This window comes from Chanodichthys erythropterus, chromosome 9 (assembly GCF_024489055.1).
Source record: "Chanodichthys erythropterus isolate Z2021 chromosome 9, ASM2448905v1, whole genome shotgun sequence".
Classification (NCBI taxonomy): domain Eukaryota; kingdom Metazoa; phylum Chordata; class Actinopteri; order Cypriniformes; family Xenocyprididae; genus Chanodichthys; species Chanodichthys erythropterus.
Genome location: NC_090229.1, coordinates 17,531,936 through 17,559,730, shown reverse-complemented (window position 1 = coordinate 17,559,730; position 27,795 = coordinate 17,531,936). Strand labels below are relative to the sequence as shown.

General features: G+C 35.9%; 2 protein-coding genes across 2 annotated transcripts in view; both read left to right on the top strand.

The window, feature by feature from the left end:
- Positions 1–4,952, top strand: part of oxct1a (3-oxoacid CoA transferase 1a) — a 59,840-nt gene extending 54,888 nt beyond the window's left edge. Inside the window, exons 16-17 of the mRNA XM_067393720.1 lie at positions 3,639–3,740; positions 3,932–4,952. Coding sequence (XP_067249821.1) covers positions 3,639–3,740; positions 3,932–3,967 — 138 coding nt within the window. The 3' untranslated portion in view covers positions 3,968–4,952. The remainder of the gene's footprint in view (positions 1–3,638; positions 3,741–3,931) is intronic.
- A 3,987-nt stretch (positions 4,953–8,939) lies between these two features.
- plcxd3 (phosphatidylinositol-specific phospholipase C, X domain containing 3) lies at positions 8,940–26,691 on the top strand. Its single transcript, XM_067393719.1, has 3 exons — positions 8,940–9,072; positions 20,204–20,912; positions 25,706–26,691. Exons 1-3 carry the CDS (start codon positions 8,970–8,972, stop codon positions 25,860–25,862), a joined length of 969 nt encoding a protein of 322 aa, XP_067249820.1. The 5' UTR covers positions 8,940–8,969; the 3' UTR covers positions 25,863–26,691.
- Positions 26,692–27,795: the final 1,104 nt, after the last annotated feature.

Genomic DNA, 27,795 nt, shown 5'->3' with positions numbered 1-27,795 from the left:
ACAATATAGTTGTATATTTTGGTAATCAACTTCATTTAGTAATTCACACCCAGTTGTTGAATTGAATTATTGTTCCAAAAATATTTATGTTTATGAAAAATGTCTCATGCACAAGGCTGCATTTATTTGACAAAAAATAGAAAACAAAAATAGAAACAACAGTGTTATGAATAAATAATTTTCTGGATAATAGTAATAATATTTTTTTCTTTGATACAATGACCTAACCTAACACAGCTTTTATTCATGAAGTTGTTGTTAATTTATAAGTATATACTATTCATTGTTAATTCATATTTATTCACAGTACATTAACTAATGTTCATTTATACAGCTTGTTAACAGTTTATGCAGAAAGTAACATTAAGATAAATGCTATAAATGTAATGTTTATTTTTAGTTAATTAACATGAATTATGAATTATAAATTTTGAAAATACTGTTGAACCCAAACATAAAGACTGTAAAGTCACTTTTAAAAGAACATGAAGGTTAAGCTGTCTTTTTGAACCTCCCACAAAAGTATTACAAAGAAAGAGCAGCTGTTAGAGTCAACTTAACGTGTAATTCATATAGTTAATGGGCTTATTTTAATCATAAGATGCTTAGATTTTTATTATAAGATATTTTTCTTCTCATAGAAATTTATAATACAGGGCAAACATTGTTTCCTAGATTGCATATGAATCTAAAAGTAGTTTTCTGAGCCAATTTGCCACTTGTCATCTCAGCAGCACGCATATCTCCAGCGATGGAAGTTTTTATATAAACATTGCTGGCAAGCTGTGATGTGAGTACACCATCCATCTTGCCATATTTGACTGTTCAATTCACCTTCCCCTGATTGTTAAAAAAAATAAACAAGCATGCAGCACAATATCTCTGAGGACAGAAACACTTTTTTTGGACTGTCAGAGTTTACAGCTGGGACTCTTGCAGGTAGATTAATCCTTTCGCCTGCATTGTTACACACCCAAGCAAATCCTCCAGCAATTAGAGCCTCTCATTCAAGTGGAAGAGAGGATACAGAGACAGCAGGCTCAAGGCGAAGCGACAGCAAGTGTGCTGCCCATGGCAGGTTGTGCTCCATATGTATTTTGTGTAATGAGACTACAGGAACATTAGATCGGGGTCACATTGAACATTAAAAACAGACTGCTGGTTTCATGCAAACATACATGATTTGGTTCAGTAATAGCCTTAAGCATGTGCAACACATGCACTTGACCTCTTGCAAGTCATTATGACGAAGGCAAATGTGTTTTTATGTCTCTTCAAACAACGTGTATTAAGCATTGCATTATTATAACAAAAATACGTTTTAAATGTTGTTATTATATTAATGATGTCCTCAGCTGTTTTGAGCCCATTAACAGTGTTTTAGTACCTATTACTGAGGTGGTTAGTAGAAGTTAGTAGAAATAGTTAGTAGAAATATTCTTCATTTAGTCAAGAGCTGATTTTGAATTATTATGAAAAAAGAGCTATTTCATCTCAGTACAGATCTGCAGTGCTTGGGATGCTAAAGATAGTGGTTGAATTGAATAATTATTTCATTTAAATGTTTAAAAAAAATAATAATAAAATATATATATATATATATATATATATATATATAATATATATAATATATATATATATATATATATATATATATATATATATATATATATATATATATATATATATATATATATATATATATATATATATATATATATATATATATATATATATATATATATATATATATACACTGTAAAAAAAAAATCCCAGTAAAATTTACGGTAAAAAAGCGGCAGCTGTGGTTGCCAGAACTTTACCGTAAAAAATACAGTAGCAACATAAATAAAAATGTGTTAAATTTATGGTAAAATAACGTATTTCATTAACTGATATAATGTTAATTTACCGTTTTGTACCTTTATAATACACTGACAGTCACCAAACACAGTGGTGATAAGAGTCACATGATGAATCAAAGTTCATCACAAGCAGATTTTCCACAAGCTGAGAAGGACAACACTAACATATAGAAGCTGCACACAGTGTCATTCACACACACACACACACACTAAACACCATCATGGTAACATGCATGAAATTTAAAAAATGCAATAAACATTAATTTAACAACATTAGATGTAACATAAAACCCTAATGTACATAACTGATTAGAAAAAAATGAGAAAAACTAAGAAGAAACAGAGTTATTTCAACGAAAATATATAAAAAGTGAAGTGTCACGCAGGGAATTGTGGGAATGTCAATTAACGGTTTTTCACTGTAAATTTTACAATGAATTGTTATTTTTCACTTCCAAAAACTGTGAATTTAACAGTATTTTATCATAAAATTACATTATACGGTGAATAACTGTAATAGATCTAATGCTACATTTAAAGTATGGAAACTTTCTGTAAACCAATTGACAGTTTTTCACTGCAGCATTTTTACAGTCTTTTACTGTTAAAATAAGTCATTTTTTACAGTGTACATACATACATACATACATACATAAACATAAAAAAATTATGTTATCAGCATAACATCTTGCTTGAGAAGTTAAAGGATTAATTCACCCAAAAATCAAAATTCTGTCATTTATTACTTACCCTCATGTCGTTCCAAACCCGTAACACCTTCATTCATCTTCAGAACACAAATTAAGATATTTATCATGAAATCCAAGGGTATCTGATCCACACATAGGCAACGACGTCATTTGTGCACAAAAATAACGACTTTATTCAACAGTTTGAACCATTGTCGTACGTAGTGAACTCAGTGCGGGCTTCCTTGTTTATGTCCAAATGCCGGCTCATTATTGGCCAGATCCTGTGTCAGCATCACATGCATGCATCGTGCTGCTCACGTGTTCAACTTCAGCCAATACTGAGTTCCCGTTCAGACGTAAACTTGGAAGCCTGAGTTCACTACGTATGACAAAGGTTCAAATTGTGGAATAAAGTCATTATTTTTGTTTTGGTTTTGCACACAAAACGTATTCTTGTCGCTTCATAACATTAAGTTTGAACCACTGTAGTCACATTGACTATTTTAACCATGTTTTCAACTACCTTTCTGGACGTCAAAAGGTGTGGGTCAGATACCTGACGGTGGGTCAGATACCCTCGGATTTCATCAAAATTATTATTTTAAATAATTGTCTTACGGGTTTAGAACGACATGAGGGTGAGTAATTAATGACAGAATTTTCATTTTTAGGTGAACTAACCATTTAAATAGAAAGAAATTAACATGATTTTCTGAATGTTCAAGTATTTAATATGACTCTTTTGCTTTAATGAGCAACTCGAGCTCCACAAGTTTTTATATAAACCCAATGATCATGTTTTCCAGTATGATTTGAGACAATCAAAAGAGCATCTAGAGGTTCAGTTGAAGCAAGAACATCTGACCATCTTTTTTATCATATTTCCTGGTTTAAATTCCCAGGTTTGCAATGTGGTCTCAGTCATTTTTCTTTTTTTTTATTACACAAAGTGCCTTTTCTGTGCTACATTTCTTTTCTCTACCCCGTCTGACCACATCCCCAAGGTCAGAAGGGTTCACTTACACATGGCTGCACATTTGATGGCACTGTCATGGTCACATTGTTCTCCTTTCTTCTCCAGGCGGTATTCGATGTGGATAAGGACAAAGGTTTAACCCTGATTGAGGTTTGGGAGGGTCTGACACCAGATGACATTAAGAAATGCACAGGGACAGACTTTGAGGTGAATGACACAACTGATGAATTACACAAACAGTTAATACAGTTGAACACTTTGCACTATGCTGTATGTAGTTTCCATAGCCCAAAATTACATTTAATAACAAATAAAGCCCTTTTATGCTTGCTTGAATGAAACATCATTATCCAGAATACAAGGTCATAACTTTGACTTCTTCTGCTTTTTTCAAACAGGTCTCTGCTAACTTGAAACCAATGCAGCAAATTTAACTCATTTTGAAAAATGCTTAAGGTTGTTCGAACAGCTGACGGAAACCAAATCCTCAATGCAAATACTTTTAGGGCTTCAACTGAACATTTGTTAGGAAATTTCACTGAAGTGTGCTCAAAACAAATATCACAGTATCTTCATCTGTTCAAATAATGTCCATGAATGTACAATAGTCTGAATGGTTGTTTTAGCAACATTATTTTATTTAAAAACTTTTTTTTTTAAGGTTTATTTTATTTAAAGGTTTTGTTAGAGTATTGTCATTGGGTATCGAATATAGAATATTATCAATAGGTTAAACAACACAAGTACTGTGTTTAATCACACAAAACAATCCGTCTGCATTTCATAATCCCAGATTTGCCATTAAATTCAACTGTACAGGTCTGAGGCCTTAAATGTTCTGTCCACAGTGTGTACATATTTGAAATAAGCAATAAATGTCTATTCACTTACGCAAAAGAAAACATCTTGTGTTTTTATATTCATGAACCTTCATGTTGTTCTAAATGTATTTCTTAATTTCTTTAGAGGAACACAAAAGGAGATGTTAAGCAGAAAAGACCCTTTTCACAATGACATCAGTTAACTTCCGCCTATCAGCAAAACAGCGTGTCTCTTCTTCCGTCATATCTTTGTACTGGAGACTTCTTGGGAAACTGTTGTAACAACTTGAAATTCGAAAGGTATAAGTTTTGTACTGATGAAAGTTGTTTAAGAGTAATGGACAACTAAAAGTATTACTTCTACGTATAATACTCAGAAGAATTAATGGTGTGAAGATTTTAGATCATTTTACATCATACCATTTTAAACTGAACTGATGCAATATATTGAGATTATAAAATCTATAAGAAATAAAAAAGACAAAATGAAAGAATAGAATAAGCCTAGTTGTTAATTTATTTAATGTTATTCCCTTGATAATTTATTCTGTATACTGTGTAAACACTCTGTATATTTTGTGATGTTCTTGTTCTGCAATAAAAAGACAAACGATGACGTTATGGGTTTTTTACGATGAGAAAAAATGAAATGGACAGTCAATGGAGTCATATTTTATATTAAGTATTCTCATATTACATGTCAAATTTCACATCCTGCAAGTGGTCTGAAAGGAAACCCAATCCAGTTCAAGAATGAAGTTAAGCTTTATTTTGAAACATTACAAGGACCTTCAAGCCGTAGAGTTATTAAGACTATGGACATTTACAATTACTCATTTTAAAGCTGCAGTCCATAACTTTTTTGGGTTAAAAATGATCCAAAATCATTTTTTTTTCTGAGCAAGTACATAACCAGCCAGTGTTCAAAACTATCTCCTTAAAGTTGCTAAAGAGGATCTTTTTGTCGACTGAGAAACCAAAGACTGTTACTGAGTTTTTGAAATGAGCGCATGCGTAAGAACAACCCCCCTCCTTCACAGCTCATATCAAGGGAACGCCTCCCAAAACTAGTGCACGAGTATTGGAACACGAGTGTTTACCACCGGCATTCGCTGTGTCGTGTTAGTGGATTCATTATGTCGGACTCACCGCAGGTAACTCATAATCTGCAGTTGTTACTCCTGTCTCCTGACAAAAACATTGCATGCGGCGCCTGTGGAGTGTGGAAAGTTACTGGAGCGCGCAGCCGCGCTCGTCTCTCACAAGGAATGTCATGGCAGTGATTGACAAGCCAGAGGGCCAATCCGTGCACGTCTCTCACAAGGAACGTCACGGCAGTGATTGACAAGCCAGAGGGCCAATCCGTGCACGTCTCTCACAAGGAACGTCACGGCAGTGATTGACAAGCCAGAGGGCCAATCCGTGCACGTCTCTCACAAGGAACGTCACGGCAGTGATTGACAAGCCAGAGGGCCAATTGTTTACGCGATGATCGCGTAAACGATTGGCTGATGTTTTTAAGGCCCTACCTCGTGCACAGATGATGTATATCAATATTATTCCTTTCAGTGCACCTAATAAATAGTCTTTTATCAGTTTTCATTACAGTTTCAAGTAATATTGCAAAAATGTATAAAACAAAACATCCTCTTTAGCACCTTTAACTTAGACCGATTCACAACGGTAAGCTTGTAATAATGTTTTCTAATTCGATTGGTACTGGTAGGTTTCCGCTGGAAATTTGAGTATGCCGCCATTCGTCTTTGTGCCATTACGTCACATCTGTTTACATAAAGGAGTCCCAGCAAGCAAGCTATATCGCATGTGAAGATCTGCAATACAGTCTATGGTGAGGATGCTGCAGATGACGGATCATTTATTGCCTTTTCTTACAGCAGCTGGAATATTTAAAATTATTATTTTGATGGCGGATTGTATGGTATGACAAATTAACGTTAGAGATTAGACTACATTTTTACAGAAATTGAAATCTACAGGTAACACTAATACACGTTGTCACGCGATGCTGAGGTTGTTAACGAACAATTTGAGAACAAAATATAACAATAATAATTTGCACGGTTTGATGTGATCTAAGCAATCATTAGATTTAATCACAATAGAGTGCCCCAGGGATGACGCGTTTTTGTAGGCTAACCCAGAAGTTAGCGGCGCGCGGGTTCCCTCGACTGAAAGCCTATTCATTTTTCCCATAGACTTTTGGAAAATCGCAGAAAATAAGCTCTGTGTTTAACAAAGGGTTATGACACTTACACGTTTTGTCTATCAAGATAATCTTTACAAGTTAACACAACATTTATAGATTTTGAAGCTTAAATAAAGTCGTCAGATATAAAAGGCTAACAGTAGGCTATAAACGGACTACAGCACACCATGGTCGCGGATCAACGTCGTCACCACCAAGCTTCCTCAAACTTTATTTAGAAAACAACTTTATTTATAAACATGCTCACTGATTATGAACTGCGCTGTGTATGAATACTTATCCACTTTTTCATGAGAAATGCTGTCCAAATGTCCCGTTTGTCATGATGACGTCTAAAGTCCCCGCCAAAGGAAGTAGTCCCTTTTAGCAATTTGTTAGCAACCGCCGATTTGAAGACGCAGTAAAAGTTAAAAAAATCACAAGTGGGTTATAACTGGTGTGTTTTATGTCATAGATCAAAACGTGAAAGTATTTAGAGGCTTTGTTAACCACAGACCTTATTTCAGGCGATTTAGCAAAAACCCATTAAAAAACCCATAGACTTTACGGCGTTGGAACCGGAAGTCATAAAATGCTAACTCGCTTCCGGGTTTTGCCTACAAAAACGCATCATCCCTGGGGCACTCTATTGGTAGCATGATTTATTGTAATGCTTTTTTTTTTTTTTTAGTTGGTCATAGGGCTGGGCGATATATATCGCATGCGATTGTCACGTGCATTTCGTCAGTAAAGCCGGTTCCCTCATTACCGCTAAATCGCCATCACCTGCTTTCAAATGGAGCTGCATTTAATAAACAGAGCCGTAGATCACTGACAAGTTACACAATATCGCTTTCATTATCGAAGGCGATTCATCTGCAATATAAACGCGATATTGCGTGGCTTGTCAGTGATCTACAGCTCTGTCTATTAAATGCTGCTCCATTTGAAAGCAGGTGATGGCGATTCAGCGGCAATCAGGGAATTTGCTTTACTGACGAAATGCACTTGACAATCGCATGCGATATATCGCCCAGCCCTAGTTGTTCAGAACAAAAGTTGCAGATTTGTTAATTGTTCAGATGACAAGACTACAATCTGTGATTCTGAAGTACAGTACGGTGACTGACAGCCACACATTCTCCTCAAAACATTAGATTCATCTGTACTGAGAAGCCGTGCCGATGCACAACCCACGTAAAGATAATTCCGCAAATAACTGCAATTTCAGGTTTAAAACAGAGATGGCGATAAAGAAGCAAAACTAATGGACTGTAGCTTTAATATACATGTATGCCCTCTTCTTTATTTGTGAATTATTATTGATTATTTCATGACTGATCATATTTTATGTTCGTTATGTAGTATGGTTTCTGTAAATAAAAAAGGACCGCAATGGCTTGCATTTTATTTATTCGCACCTTATTCAGTTCCACTGTCATGACAAATCGGGTTCTCCCTGGAAGTCTTAGGAAGATAGGTTAAAGATTATACTAAGTACAAATTAACGATATTGGTAAGTTCGTTTAAGATCTGCCATATGCCTTGGCTTGAGACGAAAGAATGCAGCTACAGTCATCGTCTAACCGAATTTGTGGCATATACAAATATTGGGTGTAATCCATTTGAGTGGCGCTAGTATTCCACTAACTATGCTGGTGGAAGTAAGAATACACCACTGATCTGTGGAATACAATCAAAACGGATTCGTAAATTACGTGACGTCATGTGAAAAGGGGGGCTTGTGGTGGTTACGGTCCTGCTTTCATTGCGTCTTTTCTAAATGTAATGAAAGTGAGTGGTGACCGACATTCTAACATCTCCTTTTAATTGGATATTTGAATAGTTTTATCATCTACTTTGAGAATATTTATTGAAGCTATGTAATTTAAGCCTGCTGTTTTATTGTTTGTATGATTCTTCTGTTTACACTTGTTGCCCAAGCGTTTGTTTCCAACGCGAATTGAACTGCTTCTTAATAAGTCAGACTTGCACAGCCACTGTGTTAATATTCAAGGTGAAAGAGTAAATGTGTGTGATGTACGGATTGAGGATTCGTCCACCCTGTTCCTCGGCACAGTAGGCTAATTGTTCAACAACATCATCAAATGAATTAATTAAATCCGCACGAGCCTTGCGCGCGCCAAAGGCTATAGGATATCTAATTGCGCCCACACCCAGCAGACACATGGGAGGGAATAATTTAGACCTGTTATATGCAACGAGCTTATATATGTTTGTTAAGATGCTCTTTAAATTCAGAAGGCTGGGGAAATTGTGATGTATGTGCGGCGCGCGCCGTCTCGGGGGTGTGGTGATGCTCGTGCTGTGAACTCACGCGAGCGCGGGCGCTGAATACTAGAGCACTCAGAGCGACGCACGGACACTGCGCACCGGAGAACCGACGGCATGGCTTCGTCTCAGGGGAAGAGCGAACTCCGTTATGCGGACTGGATGTCAAGTTTACCTGAAACCTTGCACAGTATTCCTCTTACCAACCTCGCCATACCGGGTAAGTCTTGTTATGCCTTTTAATGCGCGCATAAGATGAATAGTAACCTATGAACAGTGAGAAATTGCTGCGTAATATATATATAAATGAAAAATTATGCTTGGGTACAGCTTCTGGAATGACTTAACTGACCCTTTCAAAAAAGTTTTTAGTAGCCTATTATTTTAGTCAACTCTTGCTCAAAACGTACATCGCAGTGAGAGGTCACCCAAACGTAGATAAAATGGGGTTCTGCTTATGACATATGCTGTTGTGTGACTAATAGGTTGTCTGCATTAATATTGCTCCAACGCAGCGAGTTTATAATAATGTTATGACGTGTGGCATAAATTAAATAGGACACTTGTTGCTTGGGGCTCGAAATCCGTCTCTGTGATGGATTAAGAGACACATATAAGGCTACACATGTGCCACAGCTTTCTTTGACCTATACAATATTACGAAACCTCACAGAGATTATATATAGACCAATACTGTAGTTAGATGATCAGAAAAAATAAATAAATAAATCAAAATAAAAACGGCGAAGTAAAGAATTGCTTCGTCACTTTTTTTTTTTTTTTTTTTTTTTTTTTGTCATTAGGTTACTCATCATCTTAATGACAGCCAATAACCTACTCTAAAAAAACCTAAACCTCATTTATAATCGTTAATTTCCATACACTCTTTAAAAAAAGCTGCTTTATTGCCATTTGTGGTTCCATAAAGGACCTTGGAACCTTTCCATTGGAAAATATTCCTCACACTATAAAATAATGATATATATATATTTTTAAGAACTTCACTGAAAGGTTCTTTGGGGAACTAAAATGGTTCTTCGAAGGCTTCGCTGCGAAAACCCCCACTTTTATTTTTAAGGATGTAAAACCACTTGTTCATTGCCAGCATACTCTCCATCATACCCCATGTTGCCTTTCTCACAGGGTGCACTCTCCGTAATGCACTCCAATTGTGCGTAACTTGCAGTTGTGAGTAACTTGCCTAGATAGTAATCACTATAGGAACTGTGATTGTTGACACTGTCCTGAAGAGAAAAAAAAAAAAAACACGGTGGAAGGCATGTTGGAATCAGAGGATTCAAGATGTATTTTCATACAGGCGTTGCCCTGCATGTTCATGGTGTACAACCAATAATGAATCATCACTTGTTGAGTGTATGTCAATATTTTCTGTTGAGACAAGTGTAATCATGATTAAACTCTCAAAACTTGCAGTTCTCATCTTTTGCTGTTGTAAGGGACGGGTGTTACGGACAATATAGTGGTATATGTGTTGTTGAACAGCACCAAAGGCTGGAGCAATCAGCCCGGACACCACTGATTAAAACCCTGATTAACACTTATGTCACTGATTTCAACCATGTGCCACAGGCTTTCTTGATCATACTGTACAGTAAGTGCTCTGACTTCATCGTACTGGATGCATCATTCAAGCAGTAGCACTGTAGCAACATTTCCTACTTGAGGACAACTTGACCCAGTGCCATCATCAATCTTTTGTAAAACTTTTGTAAAACTGTGTTGTCGGCAAGGCTGTGGGTGGATGATGGAAAGTTAGTGTAGCAGCTGTTTATCAAAAGGCTCTAAATGAATTATGTCTTGAGTAAAAATTCTGGACACGTACCACTCCCACACAGATATCTTGCAAATCTGTGAGCTTTTGAGTTGGTCTCACAATGCACAGTTAAGATTTACTCGTGAAAACATGAAAAAGAGATTTATTAGAATGTAAGCTTGTATAAAATCTATCTATCTATCTATCTATCTATCTATCTATCTATCTATCTATCTATCTATCTATCTATCTATCTATCTATCTATCTATCTATCTATCTATCTATCTATCTATCTATCTATCTATCTATCTATCTATCACAATAAAAGTTTTTGTCCGTACATTCATTCATCTATTGTGCTCTGATCCAATCTTAGTCAAACTTGATTTTGCTTAACCCTTTAAATGCACGAATGTTTCACCAATCATTATTACATATTCGGGTCTTTAGCGACCCAGATCTATATATAAAATAGATGGATCTCTACCTGTTTTGATAATATAAATGTCTCATGATATTACAGTAGCAATTAGAAAAGAATATACAATAAACATGTTTTGTTACCTTTTTTTGGGGGGGGAGCTTGGAAGGGTTCAGTTCGAGCAGATGTTTTATACCATCATCACTGTCCTCATCAGAGCTCATTTTCCTAGTATATTCAGCATCTGGCTCATTTGCGGTCTCAAACATATTCTCAAAACTGTCATTTTCAATATCTAAACAATATTTTGACTGCTGACAGCTTCTTCACCAGATCCAACATATTTGACAGTGACATGCGTTCAGTACTTGCTCTGCAGTAAATCGCTGAGCCATTTCAAGTTTTGCTGATGATATTTCCTATTCTTTTGTTTTCTGCCTGCAGTAACTATGAGTGAAACGTCACTTCATCATTGTGTTAGACATTGCCACCTTGTGGAATAAAGTTGAATTGCACTTATTCAGTCATCAATGATTCAGTTATTGTTGCGCAGATAATATATACTTACACTGTTACACACCTTGGGTCGTTAGCGACCCTATAAAATTTTTACAAAAAATGAATGGGCAGGCATTCTTTTATAATTTTACTTTTTTTTTTCTTGTTATATTGTTTATAATGAATTGATTAAGGAATACTAAGAAGGTTGATGTCTAACTTTAAAAAAATGAAAGAGGAGGAGGGTAGTGAATGAGTCACAAAAGACCCGAGGTGTGCATTTAAGGGTTAACACTCTGGCAATAGAGTATTTTTCTCAGTTTAGCTGTGCACAAATATAATCAGAGGAAGCAATGGTCATTTTAGCTCCTCAGAATCAATTGATAAAACACAACCATTGATCCTTCGCCTTTGTCTCATGCATATTTCAGTAGTGTTTTATTTCAGCCTGAGGCACATTTGCTTTCATGCTGTCATATTTTCAGGCTGCTGGAGGTTTGCATGAAAAAAAGAAAGTATTTTTTGTTTTGTTTTGTTTTTATTTTTAAACTTATATAATGCTAAAATCAACCATTTACTTTCTTAATGCATGTTTTTAACAGTTGTAAGTTATCATTAAAATCAGTTTCCCTATCAGGGGCATTGTAAGTGGGGGGAAAGGGTGACAGAATGCATAGGGCCCTGGCTTGTGAGGGGCCCTTGAAGATCCTGAAATTCGCCGCGAACAATGTTCAAACGAAGGTCAGGTAAAAATTGGAGGGGAGATGAGTAAACATATTAAGGGAAAACAATTTCTCACAAATTTCTTTCCAAAGGGACCAAGTAAGAACCTATATTGTTTGAGCGAGGCTTATGTTATGTAAATTATGTATGTTTTTTTATCAGTGAGAGCTATGTGTATAGTTGTACACTATTATTTAAAAAAAGTGTGATAAATAGCATGGATCATGGAATGCTAGCAAAAGGGGCCCCAACACACTGTCTTTGCATAGGGCCAGAGATTTGGTGCTACACCTATGTTCCCTAGAGAAAATGAATGGGATTTTTACTTCCAGAACCCGACTGTTGCACTCTATAGCGATCCATCTACCAAACTCATCTTTGGTCTGGCTCCATTTTGGTAACTACCACTTTTCACAATCCAATCAGATCTTGCTCTACATTTCTTCAGAAATGCATCACATTAATTTAACGAAGTAGATGATTGGATTGATGGATTACAAATAGCCATTCACATTGACTTTTATTTTGAATCTTAATGAGTAAATCTTGAACTGTCAGCCAAAATGTATTTCTAATATCAATTTGTTCCCATGCAATTGTTTTTTGAAAGATTCTGCTTCAAACGTCATCAAAGTCAGCCTGTGGACATATTATAGGGACATCCATGAGCCTGATATTTTTAAGCACTGCCACTCAAAAACTGCCACCTCCTGCGGTGTGAAGGTCAGTGCTTGCACTATAAGAGAATAGTGTGTCTTTTATTTCCTCTATCGGAGCTCTTTTTATAGTCATTCCAAATTAAGAGGCTCAAGAAATCATTGTAGTCTCTCAAATCTCTCCTCAGATTAAAGATTTGACTGATCCTCCTGTTGCAAGTAAACATTGTTTACTTGTAGCATCAGTTTTGGCAGTATTTTGGAGGTCAGATAGTCATCCTTCACATACACACTTGCAAAAACATGAATCATTCTCCTGTTGGCAACCACATATCATTGGCGTACCATTACTAAACGGAATAGATATTCTATGTTCTCCCCGCACACATGCCAGTGGGGATATTTGTCACCAAGAGAGCCATTTATCCCTTTGTTGTGGACATTGAACAGTGTTTATGTACAAAATGAACCTGCGTGCCTGTTAGAAAAATGTTTTTTTTTGTTTTTTTTTTTAATACTGTGCTCTGCTGGATGGCTGGCTTGATGAGGTCATCACCCTGTTACAGTTGCCATTGTCACCTGCACTGGCGGCAGGACCGGGGCAGAGAAATTGTGTCAGTGCTGAGAGCGGCTGGGCTAAAGTGACAAGCACACAGAATAAGCAGGACACAGCTGCTTTATCGGCCACCTGTATGCTTGAAAAGTACGCAGGGTGTTGCAATTCAGAGAAAGGCATGGCACCTAGTCTTATTAGGTGTTATGGAGAGCCATAATTGATATTAATGCTATGGCTCTCATATTTTCATAACTATTTTCATAGCATTGTAATCAGCTTTTGGACAGCCAATGGCAGACAATGTAGAAATAGAACAATCTGTGTGTTGTGAGAAAAATCTGCATTTGCATTGTTGATCCTCAAGTTCAACATGTATTTCTATGCCACACAAATATAAACATTTGGTTTTCTGCGATGTATTAATATATGTATTAATATATGTATTAATATATGTATTAATATATGTATTAATATATATATATATATATATATATATATATATATATATATATATATATATATATATATATATATAATATACACACACACACACACACACATACATAATGTTGTATGAGAGTCATTTACAAATAAAGCTTAAAACTTTTTTTTTTTTTTTATCTTTTCAAACCTGACGTAATACCTATTTTTGAGTCATGAACAATTCTTTTTAAACAAGTTTCAATTGTTAGATAACATTTCAAAGTGTTTAAATAAATTTCTTTTTGACTGTTTTTATGTCAGGCCGTACAACCAAATTGTTGTACCACCTGACATGGAAACTTGAAATTTTTACCAGTATTTGAGAGAGATCTAAACCATTTCACTCTGCTACAAGGATCAGTTGGGGTCCTCTGGATGATGCATGATCACGTTTACTGTTATTACTGTGTGAATTCATAATAAAAGAACCATATTTGCAGTTGTGCCACCCTGACATTTGAGAAAATTAAAATCAACAGCTTTGAAACTATTGATATTTATAAAATTTGTTTACATGAAAGGTTTCAAACGTAATATATAGTTACTTATTATTTTTTTATTATTAAGACACCATTTTAAAGGTACAATTTGTGATATTTTTTTCCGCTAGAGGTCGCTAGAAGCCTATTCAAAACAAAGGCGTAGTTTGATGACGCCAAGTTTTAGAGCGGAAACTTGGGAAATGTGGTCTCCATCTCAATGGACGGTGCAAAAGAATAGGTATTGGAGTCTGGAAGAACTCATGTTTGTGGATGCGATTATTAACGTTACTGTAGTATGAAGCAGAGCAGGACCGAGTGTTGCGGGAGCTGAAGCGATTGATCAACACACGCCTCACGAGCAGCGGGACTTTTATTATGACACAGCCGCCGGCGCCGCTTCCGCTTTTCCGGTCATGAGTTTACGGGAGCTGTTCTTGTCGACAGAACCAGCGGCAGATGGTAAAAAGTAGTTATGTTCCATAAATAAGTAACACAATCCACCATAAAACGTGCAAGAAGTAAATAAGGAACTGCTTGAAGCAAGCTAGTGGTTTGCTGGACGTTAACTCTACTTCCGCTTTTGTCCACGGCACTGTTGTCATGTGGTTTCTACGTCAGTAAAGGCGGTAACAAAGGTAACTGACGTCCTTGACAGGCGACTGCACTGCCCCGTGTCACTGTTTAGAATGGGAATTTTCTCATGATTTACAAGTAGTTGAAAACATTAGAGATATTGTTAATAATCAGCTGGACAAAATATATAACACTAGCCTAGTGGTTTTTGGATATTTTACTGCAAAAATTTTACATATTGTACCTTTAAATAGTTTTCTTAGTCTGTTTATTTGTTCGGACAGTTGCACCACCTGACATTTTGGGGGTATAAGATAACAAAACATAAAATAATATGTATTATTTGAATGTACTAAAATGAATTCAAACTAAATATGCATGTCATGTCATTGACCCATGAACAGTAAATATGTTTGAGGGGCACTGGAGCCCTGTTAGTTATCTTGCCCTATATTTCGTACATGGTAGCGTGTGTAATCCCACCTATTCACTAATGAAGAATGGAAGAAGGGATTACATCACTAACCACAGCTTTTTGTTGATGAGCTTCACCGAGGCTTCGTAATCTAACTGCAGTCGTATGTTAGAAGTGCTCTTGACAGGTCTAGACATTTGACCTTGAGGCAGCAGGAGTGTGTGATTAGAAACTCCTCTGCTATGCCAAGCTATTTTCCTGTCCATGAACAGCATCCATAGGCAGTTATTGGCTAAACATTTTAAGTATATTCACTTTGACTACATGCTCAGTTGAAGACCAAAAAAAATGATCAAACTCAAGGCACATCTTTGTTGCAAATAATTGTTCTCTGAAAATTACATTTTTCTTTTGTCCTATCGCTCATTTTTCTTCATAGTAGAGCATTGCTTTGCTTGCCAAATGTCAAAATGCCTACCCAAAATGTTTCCTGTGATGAGGTTTAAGGAATATTTATTTATTTTCTGACAGATCGCACGTACATACAAAACGATTTCAATTACTTAAAGTTGCAATAGTGGCATGAAAAATTGTAATGGCTTTAAACCTCGAAGGCTCCGTTTGCTTGTGTCTGATTCATCTTTAAAACTGTCTATCCATCCAATTGTTCATCCATTAATCCTGCACTTTAGACCCAAAAGAGAGCCTGTCATGTCTCACACAAGATAAATGGAAAAGATTAAGTGACCAGACATGAAAGCACATTCACCATGGGAAAAAAAGTCATTTTTCCTGTAATGATGACTTTTCCTGCTGAACTGTGAGGCGGTCCCCTGTGGTTGACATTGACATGTCAATCTTTTGAGATAAGCAGTTACATCAGCCTAAGGGTTCACAGTAAACCCTTGAAAGGAATCTGCCATAAGTGTTGCTGCTGCTGGTTTGGTTTTAGAATGATAGCATTTCACTGCGCTGCAGTATGTGATGTTGGACAGTCAACCCAGGGAGGTTTTGAAAGATCATATTGAAAAATAATGTCTTCATTCACCATATCCATATGAATAAAAACATTAAATCAAAATATAATGAGGTGAATACATCTGGGTGCCGTTCAGTGGTATTATGAACAGGTGTCTTGTACAAAGCAATCATTATCCAGAAATGAAATTATTAGGGCCCGAGCACCAATGGTGTGAGGACCCTATTCGAATTGCTGAGTCAATTATTCTTCTCCGAAATGAATTGCATTTTTGAGGGCCTAAACATGCTTGAAAACTCATGAAATGTTGCACATGCATGGTGAACATTTACATCTGATATGGGTTTTAGAATTAGGTGTGGCAAAATGGCTTGGCGCCACCTGCAAAATTTCAATTAAGTGTCCTTTGTGCTACATTTCACGTACAAGTATGAAATTCGGTAGACACATGAAACAGCCCAATACCAACAAAAAAGTCCCTAGGAGAAAAAATCTGAAAACCCAACAGGAAGTCAGATATTTTGAATTTTCTCTGCAAAATTTGTGCAGTTTTTGCTGTATCCAGATGTTGTACTTCAACAAACTCCGATAAACATCATATTTGGTCAGCCTAATCTAAAGGACTTTGTGACGTTACATTGTGAAAATCTTGAGTTTTCATTGAACAGTGTGTCCTTGGCAGACTTTCGCCATGAAAGAGCAAGCTGTTGTAACACAATGTCCAACCTGACCCAAACTTCACATGTTTGATGACATCAACATGCAAATATTCAGTTAGTCATGGCGCCACCTGCTGGCAACAGGAAATGGCATGCTTTACACTGTAATTCAGTCCCAGGAACACATTTATATATGCCATGAAGTACCAAACATGCTAGAAACATGTTAAATCATTCAACACTTAGCTAAGTGCTAAAATATGCAAGTAATATGCAAAACAGGAAGTTGTTGTAATTCAGGCATACAATGTCTGATCTGCCCTAAAATTCACGTTTGATAGACCTGAAGTCATCTACATGGCAATATTCAGTTATAGTAAAAGCGCCACCTGCTAGCAGCAGGAAGTGTGGTACGTCAAAATGACTTTGCCATATTTTTCCTATATTTACATGCTTAAATGCATGTCGCCCACTGTTCACTGTTTTCCTAAAGCCTCCGAGTGGTGGTGGCCCCGGGTGCGAGGGCCCTTTCATTGCTGCTTGCAGCTTTAATTTGTTTTTTATATTAATTTTGTATTTATTTTTATATAATATAATTCTATATTATACATATTATTTTCTTTTTATTATTTAATATGTATTATATTCAAACTATAACAACTATAGACAGGTTTGTGTCCTCACAACAAAATTTATTGTTTCAATAATCATCTCTGGATTGCATGTTTCAAAAACAGAAATGAGTCTTTAATCTGCTCTAATGTGCCTCCTCTCTGAGGTTCAGAGGTGAAACATGAGACCAATCAGCCACTTTCATTTTGTTAAATGGTCCATTTTCCCAGAAATTATTTTCCTCAAACCTTCCTAATATCAGCTCAGTGTATCTCAAAGCAGGGATCTCATAACAAGAAGACGCTCCTTTGCATTTAGCTGAAGAGAAAGCTAAATAAATGCACTGGGTCCTTATGGAGCTGAATTTGTTCAGGCCTATTGAAATTCACCTTGTGGTTTTCTTGGGATGTAAGTCATAAAAATACAGCTTCAGTGTAGCTTTAATAATCTAATTTCCTTTGTTTTTAAGGTTTGCACAAGTTATAGGAGAAAAGACAAGTTGCTATTAATTTGATTTCAAAATTGTAATAAAAGAGGACGTTTTATGGCATACATTATAGGTGTTGTGTTTGGAGAGAATGAATGAAAACCATGTTAAAATAGTAATGTGTTGTGCTTCATTCACAGTCTCTGATCCAATGAGACATACTTGGAAATTGTGTTAGTGGAGACTTCCCCCCCATTTCCATGAACCAGAAGGCATTACCTCTGTCAAGGAGGGAAATGAGACATACACTGTTACTCATTAATCTGAATTTGACACAGAAACAAAGTCTGTATATTTCAGGCCGATCTTTTTAATGAACATTCATTAGATAAATGACACACTTTATTGTCATAATAGAGACAGATTGTCATTGAACTGAAATGTTAGCAAATCTCTGAGGGTTGTAATTCTTTCTTTCTTTCTTTCTTTCTTTCTTTCTTTCTTTCTTTCTTTCTTTCTTTCTTTCTTTCTTTCTTTCTTTCTTTCTTTCTTTCTTTCTTTCTTTCTTTCTTTCTTTCTTTCTCCTTTGCTAGTTAAAGCAGCATCTAATGCCTCCATCATTTCCACTGGTTTTGTTGTAGTGATTGCTGAGATGTCTTTGCCGAGCAGACAGCTGTTTGCCTAATGGTCCTTCTCCATGGTGAATGTTGATGGCTACATTGCTGTCTTCAGATGCAGAGACGCATTGTTTATTCATCAAAAATAATATTCGGAGAGTCTCTCTCACATGCACCGGTTATAGACTGCTAAATGCTTTCATTTAATTACATTAGCAATGCATCTATTTTAATAGTTGTTTTGATTTTTGAGATCAAACATAGCACCTGGCTTTGCTCTGTTTTTACATTGAAAGCGTGCTTGTGAACTCCATGTTATTATCCTGTAGGCCCTGGCAACGCTTTTCCTCCTGCTGCAGTCAGGATGCAAGTGTTGGCTATTGCATTATTCCATTATTTCATTTAACCATTACAGCAGCCATTATATGTATTCTTAGGTTCCTGCTGTACAAAAGTACCACAGATTGTAAGGCAGTATTAGATTTGAGTCTTTTTCACAGCAAGTCACCTTAAAATCATTGTTCTGATCATTTTTAGAGCAGATGGCCCTGTCCCAAATGGCACACTTCGTGTATGTTCATAGGCTTGTGCATGTCTGTGAAGTCCACCAGACCATAGAAGAGGGTTATTCTATATGAACATTTTTTGGTGGTGGTGGTGGTGGGTTGGTTGTATGCTACTGTATATGATTTTTTTTTTAACTAAATAAATTATGCACCAGTGTTTATAGTGTTAAGTATTAATCTCATTAAACTAACTAACCTAATTAACAGAATATCAAAACATCAAAAGTTTTGGTTCAACAAATTTTTTTGTTTTTGTCTTTTTTAACATCTTTGCCTCATCGATCAAAAATACAGTACAAACATTGATATTATGAAATATTTTTATATTTCATAATATAAATAAAAAATAAGTTCATCTATTTTAAAATATTTAAAAACCTAATTTATTTCTGTGATGGCAAAGCTGAATTTTTAGCAGTCATTACTCCAGTCTTCAGTGTCACATGATTCTTCAGAAATCATTTGAATATGCTTATTTGGCACTCATAAGATTGGCAAAGCTGATGCAAAAGAACAGCGTCTATTTGAAACATCTACTTTTGAAACATTAAATGTCTTTACAGTCACTTTTGATCAATTTAATGCATCTTTGCTGAATAAAAGAATCTTGTGGTTCTTCTAATGGTATTATATTATATTATATTATATTATATTATATTATATTATATTATATTATATTATATTATATTATATTATATTATATTATATTATATTATATTATATTATATTCCTGTATTGCAAAGTGAATGTTGTCTTTATCATTTCACAGGGACTTTTGCTATTATACATGAGATAATACCCAATCAGTTCCCTTTGGAATATTTTATATGAGCCAGAAAATTGTATCACTCAGTTGTCATTATCATATTGATATAATGAATATCACTGACTCAGAAATTTTCTGTTCAGGTTCCCATGACTCTTTTAGTTTTTACATCGACGAAGCCTCACCAGTTGGGCCGGAGCAGCCTGAAACAGTGCAGAACTTTGTCTCTGTGTTTGGCACTGTGGCCAAGAAGCTGATGAGGAAGTGGTTGGCGACACAAACCATGAACTTCACCACCCAGCTGGAGGCAGGCATCCGCTTCTTTGACCTCCGCATATCCACCAAACCCAGAGACCCCGACAACGAGCTCTACTTTGCACACGGCCTGTTCAGCGCCACTGTACGCGAAGGCCTGGAGCAGATCAGCGCCTTCCTGGCTTCCCATGCTCGCGAGGTCGTGTTCCTGGACTTCAACCACTTCTACGGCGTACAGAACCTCCATCACGAGAAACTGGTCCAGATGTTGCGCACCGTCTTTGGAGACCGACTCTGTCCAGTAGTGTTTGCTCAAGAGGTAAGCCTGAAGTACCTCTGGGAGAAAGAGTTTCAGGTGCTGGTCTTCTATCACAATCCCATGGCTCTGGAGGTTCCTTTCCTGTGGCCGGGTCAGATGATGCCCTCTCCTTGGGCCAATACCACAGATCCTGAGAAGCTCATTCAATTCCTTCAAGCCTCAGTAAAGGATCGGAGACGTAAGGGCACCTTTTTTGTGTCCCAGGTGGTTCTCACTCCCAAAGCAAGCACCGTCATGAAGGGTGTCACCAGCGGTCTGAGGGAGACCATCACAGAGAGGTAGGATACTATATACAATTACAAAATCCTTTCTGTGAAATGTGTGGCATCAAAGATTGTGTTGACTCATTAGATCTCGCTCTCTGTTATCTTCAAATCAGCACCAGGCAGATTTTTTTAAAGTTCCAATTTAACCTCATTACAGTTATTAGCCGTTGCTCAGAGTCTCTTGGGTTTTGCTGATCAGGATTTGTCAGGCTTGGTTAGAAACATGAAACTCTTGGCAGAAAGCAGAATTCGAAATGGCTCTGGACGACAGAATGACATATTCAGTGCATTAATTCAAGAGTGAACCAATATTCTGCTCATTCAAATGACTGAGAGGGGGCCATTCCGCTTCCCGCATGGAATACATTGGCATCTGTGTCTGTCATCTTCTGTTATTCCTTTTCGCCTGTCAGCAGGCATGACATATAGTGTGCCATTGGGCATGCAGCTACTGTAACACAACCATAATATCTAGGTGTTGGAATCATAAAGGAATTTAATAACTGGATTCCTCTCAATGATTCTAGTTTCTTAAAAAAAAAAAAAAAAAAAAGTATAAAAGAAAAGAGTATAAAAAGAAATAATTTAGATAATATGTTTAAAACAATTTTTGCAAAAGGTGTTTTTACCCAGAGCTTTATGTGACTTTTCATAGTCTTTAGATTTAGAGATGCAATCCAAAATATACCATATAACAATACTGAACAAAGAAAAAATATACACGTCACAATATTCCTAATTATAATAATTTCCACCCAAGGCATACACAAAAAAAAAAAAGAAAAGCAAACTTTATTAAGTTGAAACTCGTGGACATTTTTGAAACATGCTCGAAGCGGTTGACCAATCACAACATAATGGTCCAGCCAACCAATCAGCCTGCAATCTGCCTTGCAATCTGCCTGCAAAAATGTAAAATATCTGAAAAATAATTAGATTTTTAAACATTCTAGCATGAAAACTGATTCTAGTAGACCCCAAAAATAAAATCAAGAGTTTGAAAAAGGGCATAATAGGTCCCGTTTATATGCAACTTGAATGTGTTTGATTCACTAAAAAGAACTGACTCATTTGTTTTGGAATCATTTTAACTACACTGGCTATGGTGTGTGGTTTTGATTAGGGCTGCACGATTATGGCAAAAGTCATAATTGTCGATTATTCCTTTGAAATTGCAATTGTGATCATTAGTAATGATTATCACAATTTACATTGAATGATGTTTTGAATATCTTTATGCCATTGTTTGAAGCTACTGCATGCCATATTGTTATATCAAACCAGCTGAAAACACTCTTCCTGAAAAACTTTTATTGCTTTTCTATAGCATTAAACCTCAAATGTCAAATATACATTGGTTTGGTTTCTTCTTTAAATAAAAAAGGTAATAATATGCATGGCATTATAATGTTATACTAAAATTAAAATTAAAATAATGGAAAAAAAAACCTTAGAAAGTAAAAAACATCTTAAGCACAAAATAATGTGAGTAGATTTTTTTTTTTGTAATTGCGCCGTTGAACGATTACATAATTGTGGCATCCGTAATTGTAATCACAATTACAAATTCGATTAGTTATGCAGCCCTAGTTTTGATTCACTAAAAAAAGCAGCTAAAAGTGTTCATTCAGGAATTAGACTATACTTATCATGCTACATGTTTCACACTATATTCTCAGTAGAAGAATTCGTGTGATTCCATAAATGGAACCAAGCTTCTTTCAGTTATGGAATTTAAAAGCATAGAACCATTTCTGAACCGTAATCATACCTGTGATACCACCTTCATGCTCTACACACATAGCAGAACCTCCCTGGGTATTTAGTGAGGAGCTGCACATTATTTCTGCTTAGTGTAACTGGAACATTAGCTAAAGGGCAGAGATGACACCAGCGTTAGTCACCCTGGTTACTGGAAGAGTCATTCAGAAGTCTCATCTCAGCATGTAACACGTTAAGCATCAAATCTCTATTCTCTATGGAAAATGTGCACATTGGTCATAAGTTCATTTTATGACCAAAGCCAATGTGATATTTTGGTAGAATGTGTCATTATTTTTGCATCGACTGTGGTGATGGCAAATAAATTATAGATGAGGTGAGAGGTGGGGCACAGAGAGTAAAATGATACAGTCTCTGCAAGCACACTGCAATCTGACAAGAATGGCGTCTTATTAGCTGATAAAGCCTTCTAGCCCTTGCATCACCTCGGAGTGAGCAGCAGAGCATGAGATATCTCCTGAGTCATAGCGCTCGTAGGGATGAGTCTGTGTCTGCTGATGTGACCCCACTTCAGGTGCATCACCATTTATAGACAGACCCAGCTAACAATACATATGAGTTTTGTAACAAAACCTAGTGAGCTGCCCCTCTAGATAGCATCCTAAAGTGAAATCTGTGCTCTGAATTTCACCCATTCAAGTGCACACAAACACAAAACAGTGAGTATTGAACACACACACATAAACCGGAGCAGTGGCAGACATTTTTGCTGCGGCGCCCGGGGAGTGATTGGGGGTTATGTGCTTTGCTCAAGGGCAGTTGTGGGTAATGAGAGCACTGTTTATTCACTTCCCCTCACCTACATTTCCTGCCGGTACTGAGACTCAAACCTGCAACCTTCGGGTTACAAGTCTGACTCTCTAATCATTAGGCCCCAAAATTAAGATTTAAACATGCTTCCTCCTTATTACTATGGAAGCCCATTTCTGTCACATAAGAAAACAAAAATCTTGCTTTGGTAAATTATAATTATGACATAAAAACATGAAATTATGACAAAAAATACATAATTACGACAAAAAAAGAGTCCTAATTATGAGATAAAAAGTCAAAATTATATACAGTGGCATGAAAAAAATATGTGAACCCCTTGCAGAATCTGTGAAAATTAGAATTATTTTAATAAAATAAGAGGGATAATAAAAAATGCATGTTATTTTTTGTTTAGTACTGTCCTGAGTAAGATATTTTACATAAAAGATGTTTGCATTTAGTTCACAAGACAAAACAATAGCTGAATTTATTAAATTAACCCCATTCATAAGTATGTAAACCATTGATTCTCAATACTGTGTGTGGTTACCTGATGACCCATGACCCATGTTTTTATGTTTTGTGATGGTTGTTCCTTGTTTGTCCTGAGCAGTTAAACTGAGCTCTGTTCTTCAGAAAATTCCTCCAGGTTCTGCAGATTCATCAGTTTTCAAGCATTTTTGCATATTTGAACCCTTTCCAGCAGTGACTGTAAGATTTTGAGATCTGTGTTTTCACACTGAGGACAATTGAGGGACTCAAACACAACTATTAAAAAAGGTTCAAACATTCACTGATGCTCCAGAAGGAAACACGATGCATTAAGAGTCGGGGTGTGAAAACTTTTGAACAGGATGAAGATGTCACAATTTTTTTTTTTTTTTTTTCAATTTTGTTTAAATATCATTGTTTTTCATTTAGTACTGCCCTTCGGAACCAACAGAAGATACTTGCATGTTTCCCAGCAGAAAAATTAAGTACAATTTACCTTGATATTTGAATTCAAAAGTTTTCACCCCTCGGCTCTTAATGCATCGTGTTTCCTTCTGGAGCACCAGTGAATGTTTGAACCTTTTTTAATAGTTGTGTTTGAGTCTCTCGGTTGTCCTCAGTGTGAAAAGATGAATCTCAAAATCATACAGCCACTGCTGGAAAGGATTCAAATATGCAAAAATGCTTGAAAACTGATGAATCTGCAGGACCTGGAGGATTTTTCTGAAGAACAGAGCTCAGTTTAACTGCTCAGGACAAATAAGAGACTCATGATCAACCATCACAAAACATAAAAACATGGGTCATGGGTCATCAGGTAACCACACACAGTATTGAGAATCAATGGTTCAAATACTTATGAATGGGGTTATTTTAATAAGTTCAGCTATTGTTTTGTCTTGTGAACTAAATGCAAACATCTTTTATGTAAAATATCTTACTCAAGACAGTACTAAACAAAAAATAACATGCATTTTTTATTATCCCTCTTATTTTATTAAAATAATTCTCATTTTCACACATTCTGCAAGGGGTTCACATACTTTTTCATGCCACTGTATAAAAAGTCATAATTATAACAAATTTAAACTTTTTTGGTCATAATTATGACATGATTTATAAAATGTCATAATTTAGACTTAATTTTATAATTTTTACTTTAAATGTTAACAAAGCATGATTTTTTTCCCCCTTATGTGGTGGACATGTGCTTTCATATACAATACCTTGTTTTGACCAAATTTTAATGCAAATTTTATCCTTCAGAGAGAAAGCAAAATGCACAAAAATGTATCCTCCAGAGAGAATGCGTTCCCTGAATGCACTGTGAGATGGTGGACAGTGCGAGAGAAACTTTTATTATAAATACACTTAAATTAATTTGGTACTGAAAAGTATCAGTGAGAATAGTTTAATAATGGGGGAAAAAATTTAAATTAATGTCAAATATAAATTTATTAGTAATTTAACTAATTATATCTAATTATAAACTAGCAATTTAAAATTAATTAAAGACTTTATCAAACTGTATATATACTTATTGCATCACGATTCAAGACGAACAACAGATCACGTGCGTACTTTGCACGAGGAGCATACAGAGTTGCTGACTACATTCCAAATCGGTCATTTATGATGTTACGTTTCAGTCAGGATGCTACCTACATAGACAGCAAGGAAGTTCACTATGTTTTGAAACTGAGCTATTTTTTCACAATGTTCATTTTGAGAACAAATCCCTTTAGATTGAAACAGGCTGTATATTTGTGTTCTCTCAGGGCTCTTCCTGGCATGATGCAGTGGATCCGCTCTCAGCGACCCGGGGAAAGTGGAATAAACATCATCACGGCCGATTTTGTGGAGCTGGGGGAATTTATCAGCGCTGTTATCACCCTCAACTACTACCTGGATGATGAGGAAGAGAATGCCACCTGAACCTCCAATTTTCCCACATCACTTGTGGTATCAATTACTTACTCCCTCTCTCTTTGCCATATATTTATTTTATTTATTTATTTATTTATCTTAGGGTGGTGGATCATAAAAGCTCTGTTCATGAGAATGAGCGTAGAGACCAGACACAGTCTGGTAGAATAAATTCAGGTATTGTCTGAAGATGAATTGGGCGCAGATGGTGATTTCATTTCTTTTTGGGTGAAAAAAGGGCCTGACTGGCCTTTTCCCATGTTTCTCTGCTTCCTGTCTATTGGACTACTAGTTACTGATTCATATGCTCGAAACCTTGATAAGTTTCCCAAATTCTGCTTCTGATGAAAGTAACAGTAATGTTAACTCATTTCATGAGAATAAATATTGTTTGTACAGTGAATGTGATGCTGAATCTATAGTAGGTTTAATTTCTAGTGGTCATAGTAACTTGTACAATTGTCGAGTTGTAAATACTTGTAAACCTGTTGAATTGTAACTTTGCTCACTATTTGTCATGCTCGAACATACATCAAGAGTAGAGACTCCCTTCTGGGCCTCGGTCTGGTGTTACAATGTTGAAGAAGTGAACTATTAGATGTTTGTACTCAACCAAAAATTGCAAATGTATGTAACAGCATTTCTGCCTTTCTGCCATTATCAAATGAGGCTTTGTATCTACATTTTTGTAGCTGTCCTTTACGTTATTGTTTGGAAGTTTCCGCCACAGAATAAACATTTTAAAAACTTTTTTTTTTTCTCGCAATTGTGATTTTACATCTTACAATTCTAACTTATTTTCTTAAAATTGTGTTATATAAACTTGCAATTGTGAGTTATAAAGTCAGAATTGCAAGTTTAAAAAAGTCAGTCTTTTTTCCTCAGAATTGTACTTTATAACTTCAGAATTGCAAGATATAAACATAGCTTGCAAATGTGAGTTTAAATCTTGCAATTCTGAGAAGTTGTGAGATAAAATGTTGCAATTATTTTTAAAATTGTTTTTATTCTGTGATGAAAGCAAGCTTCTATACTAACAGATTCTTTTATATATCTGTGAACAATGTAAACATTCATTGCATTTGCACTGCTCTGACTGTGGACTGTTAAAGAGTGGCCAATGAAATTTGCTGGTGCAGGACAAAAATCCCCAATCCAATGACTTAATAATGCACAATTTGCATTCAATTGTAAACATGCATACATAAACAAACAAGGGACTCACTTAATGGGTGTGAACAGATTTATTATAACGCCATTTTCTAATTATCCAGACTAATTGATAAATAGCCATGCTAATGTTTTAATCACACAGATGCCAAGTAATTGAATTTGTTCAATATATGACATAATGGAACAATGTCCCTTTGTCTTTCCTGTTTAGTCCTAATAGACTTGTGGCACTGAAAAACCAGCTCAGAAAGTTTGCAGCATTATTTGTTCTTTGAAGTGTTTAAATCATGTTCATTAATATGACAATCCCATAGCTAACCTGGAACATGGACTTGTGTAAATGCATTACTCATGCCTTTGTACAGTATGGAATCGCATGTAGTCGTCAAGGTCGATAAATTGTACGTAAAATTTCTATGGGTATGTGTCCTAATCTAACATTTCTGACAAATCTGGTGTACAATAAATGTAAATACTCCATATAAACCACATGGTGTGTTTCTTTGACATAATACTCATTTTTGTCTCAATATACTATATTAATTTACTTTAAAAAATACATTAAAAATGCAATTCATACATACAATGACTATTCCATACAGAAAAAAAAGCATAAAACAGGAAATTATATCATAGAGAGGCCTCCTGCTCACCATCATGACTGTGTGTCAAGGACAATAATCTTGAATTCAGATAAACTGACTTTTTATAACAAGACAAGATTAGTTCAGGGGCCTGTAGCATAAACACAGCCGCTAAGTGAAGTACT

Excerpts from the sequence above, each read along its gene's own strand:
- plcxd3 (XM_067393719.1), top strand. The coding sequence starts at position 8,970 with ATGGCTTCGTCTCAGGGGAAGAGCGAACTCCGTTATGCGGACTGGATG. Across the intron at positions 9,073-20,203 it reads TACCAACCTCGCCATACCGG|GTTCCCATGACTCTTTTAGT; the intron begins GTAAGTCTTGTT and ends TTTTCTGTTCAG. Across the intron at positions 20,913-25,705 it reads AGGGAGACCATCACAGAGAG|GGCTCTTCCTGGCATGATGC; the intron begins GTAGGATACTAT and ends GTGTTCTCTCAG.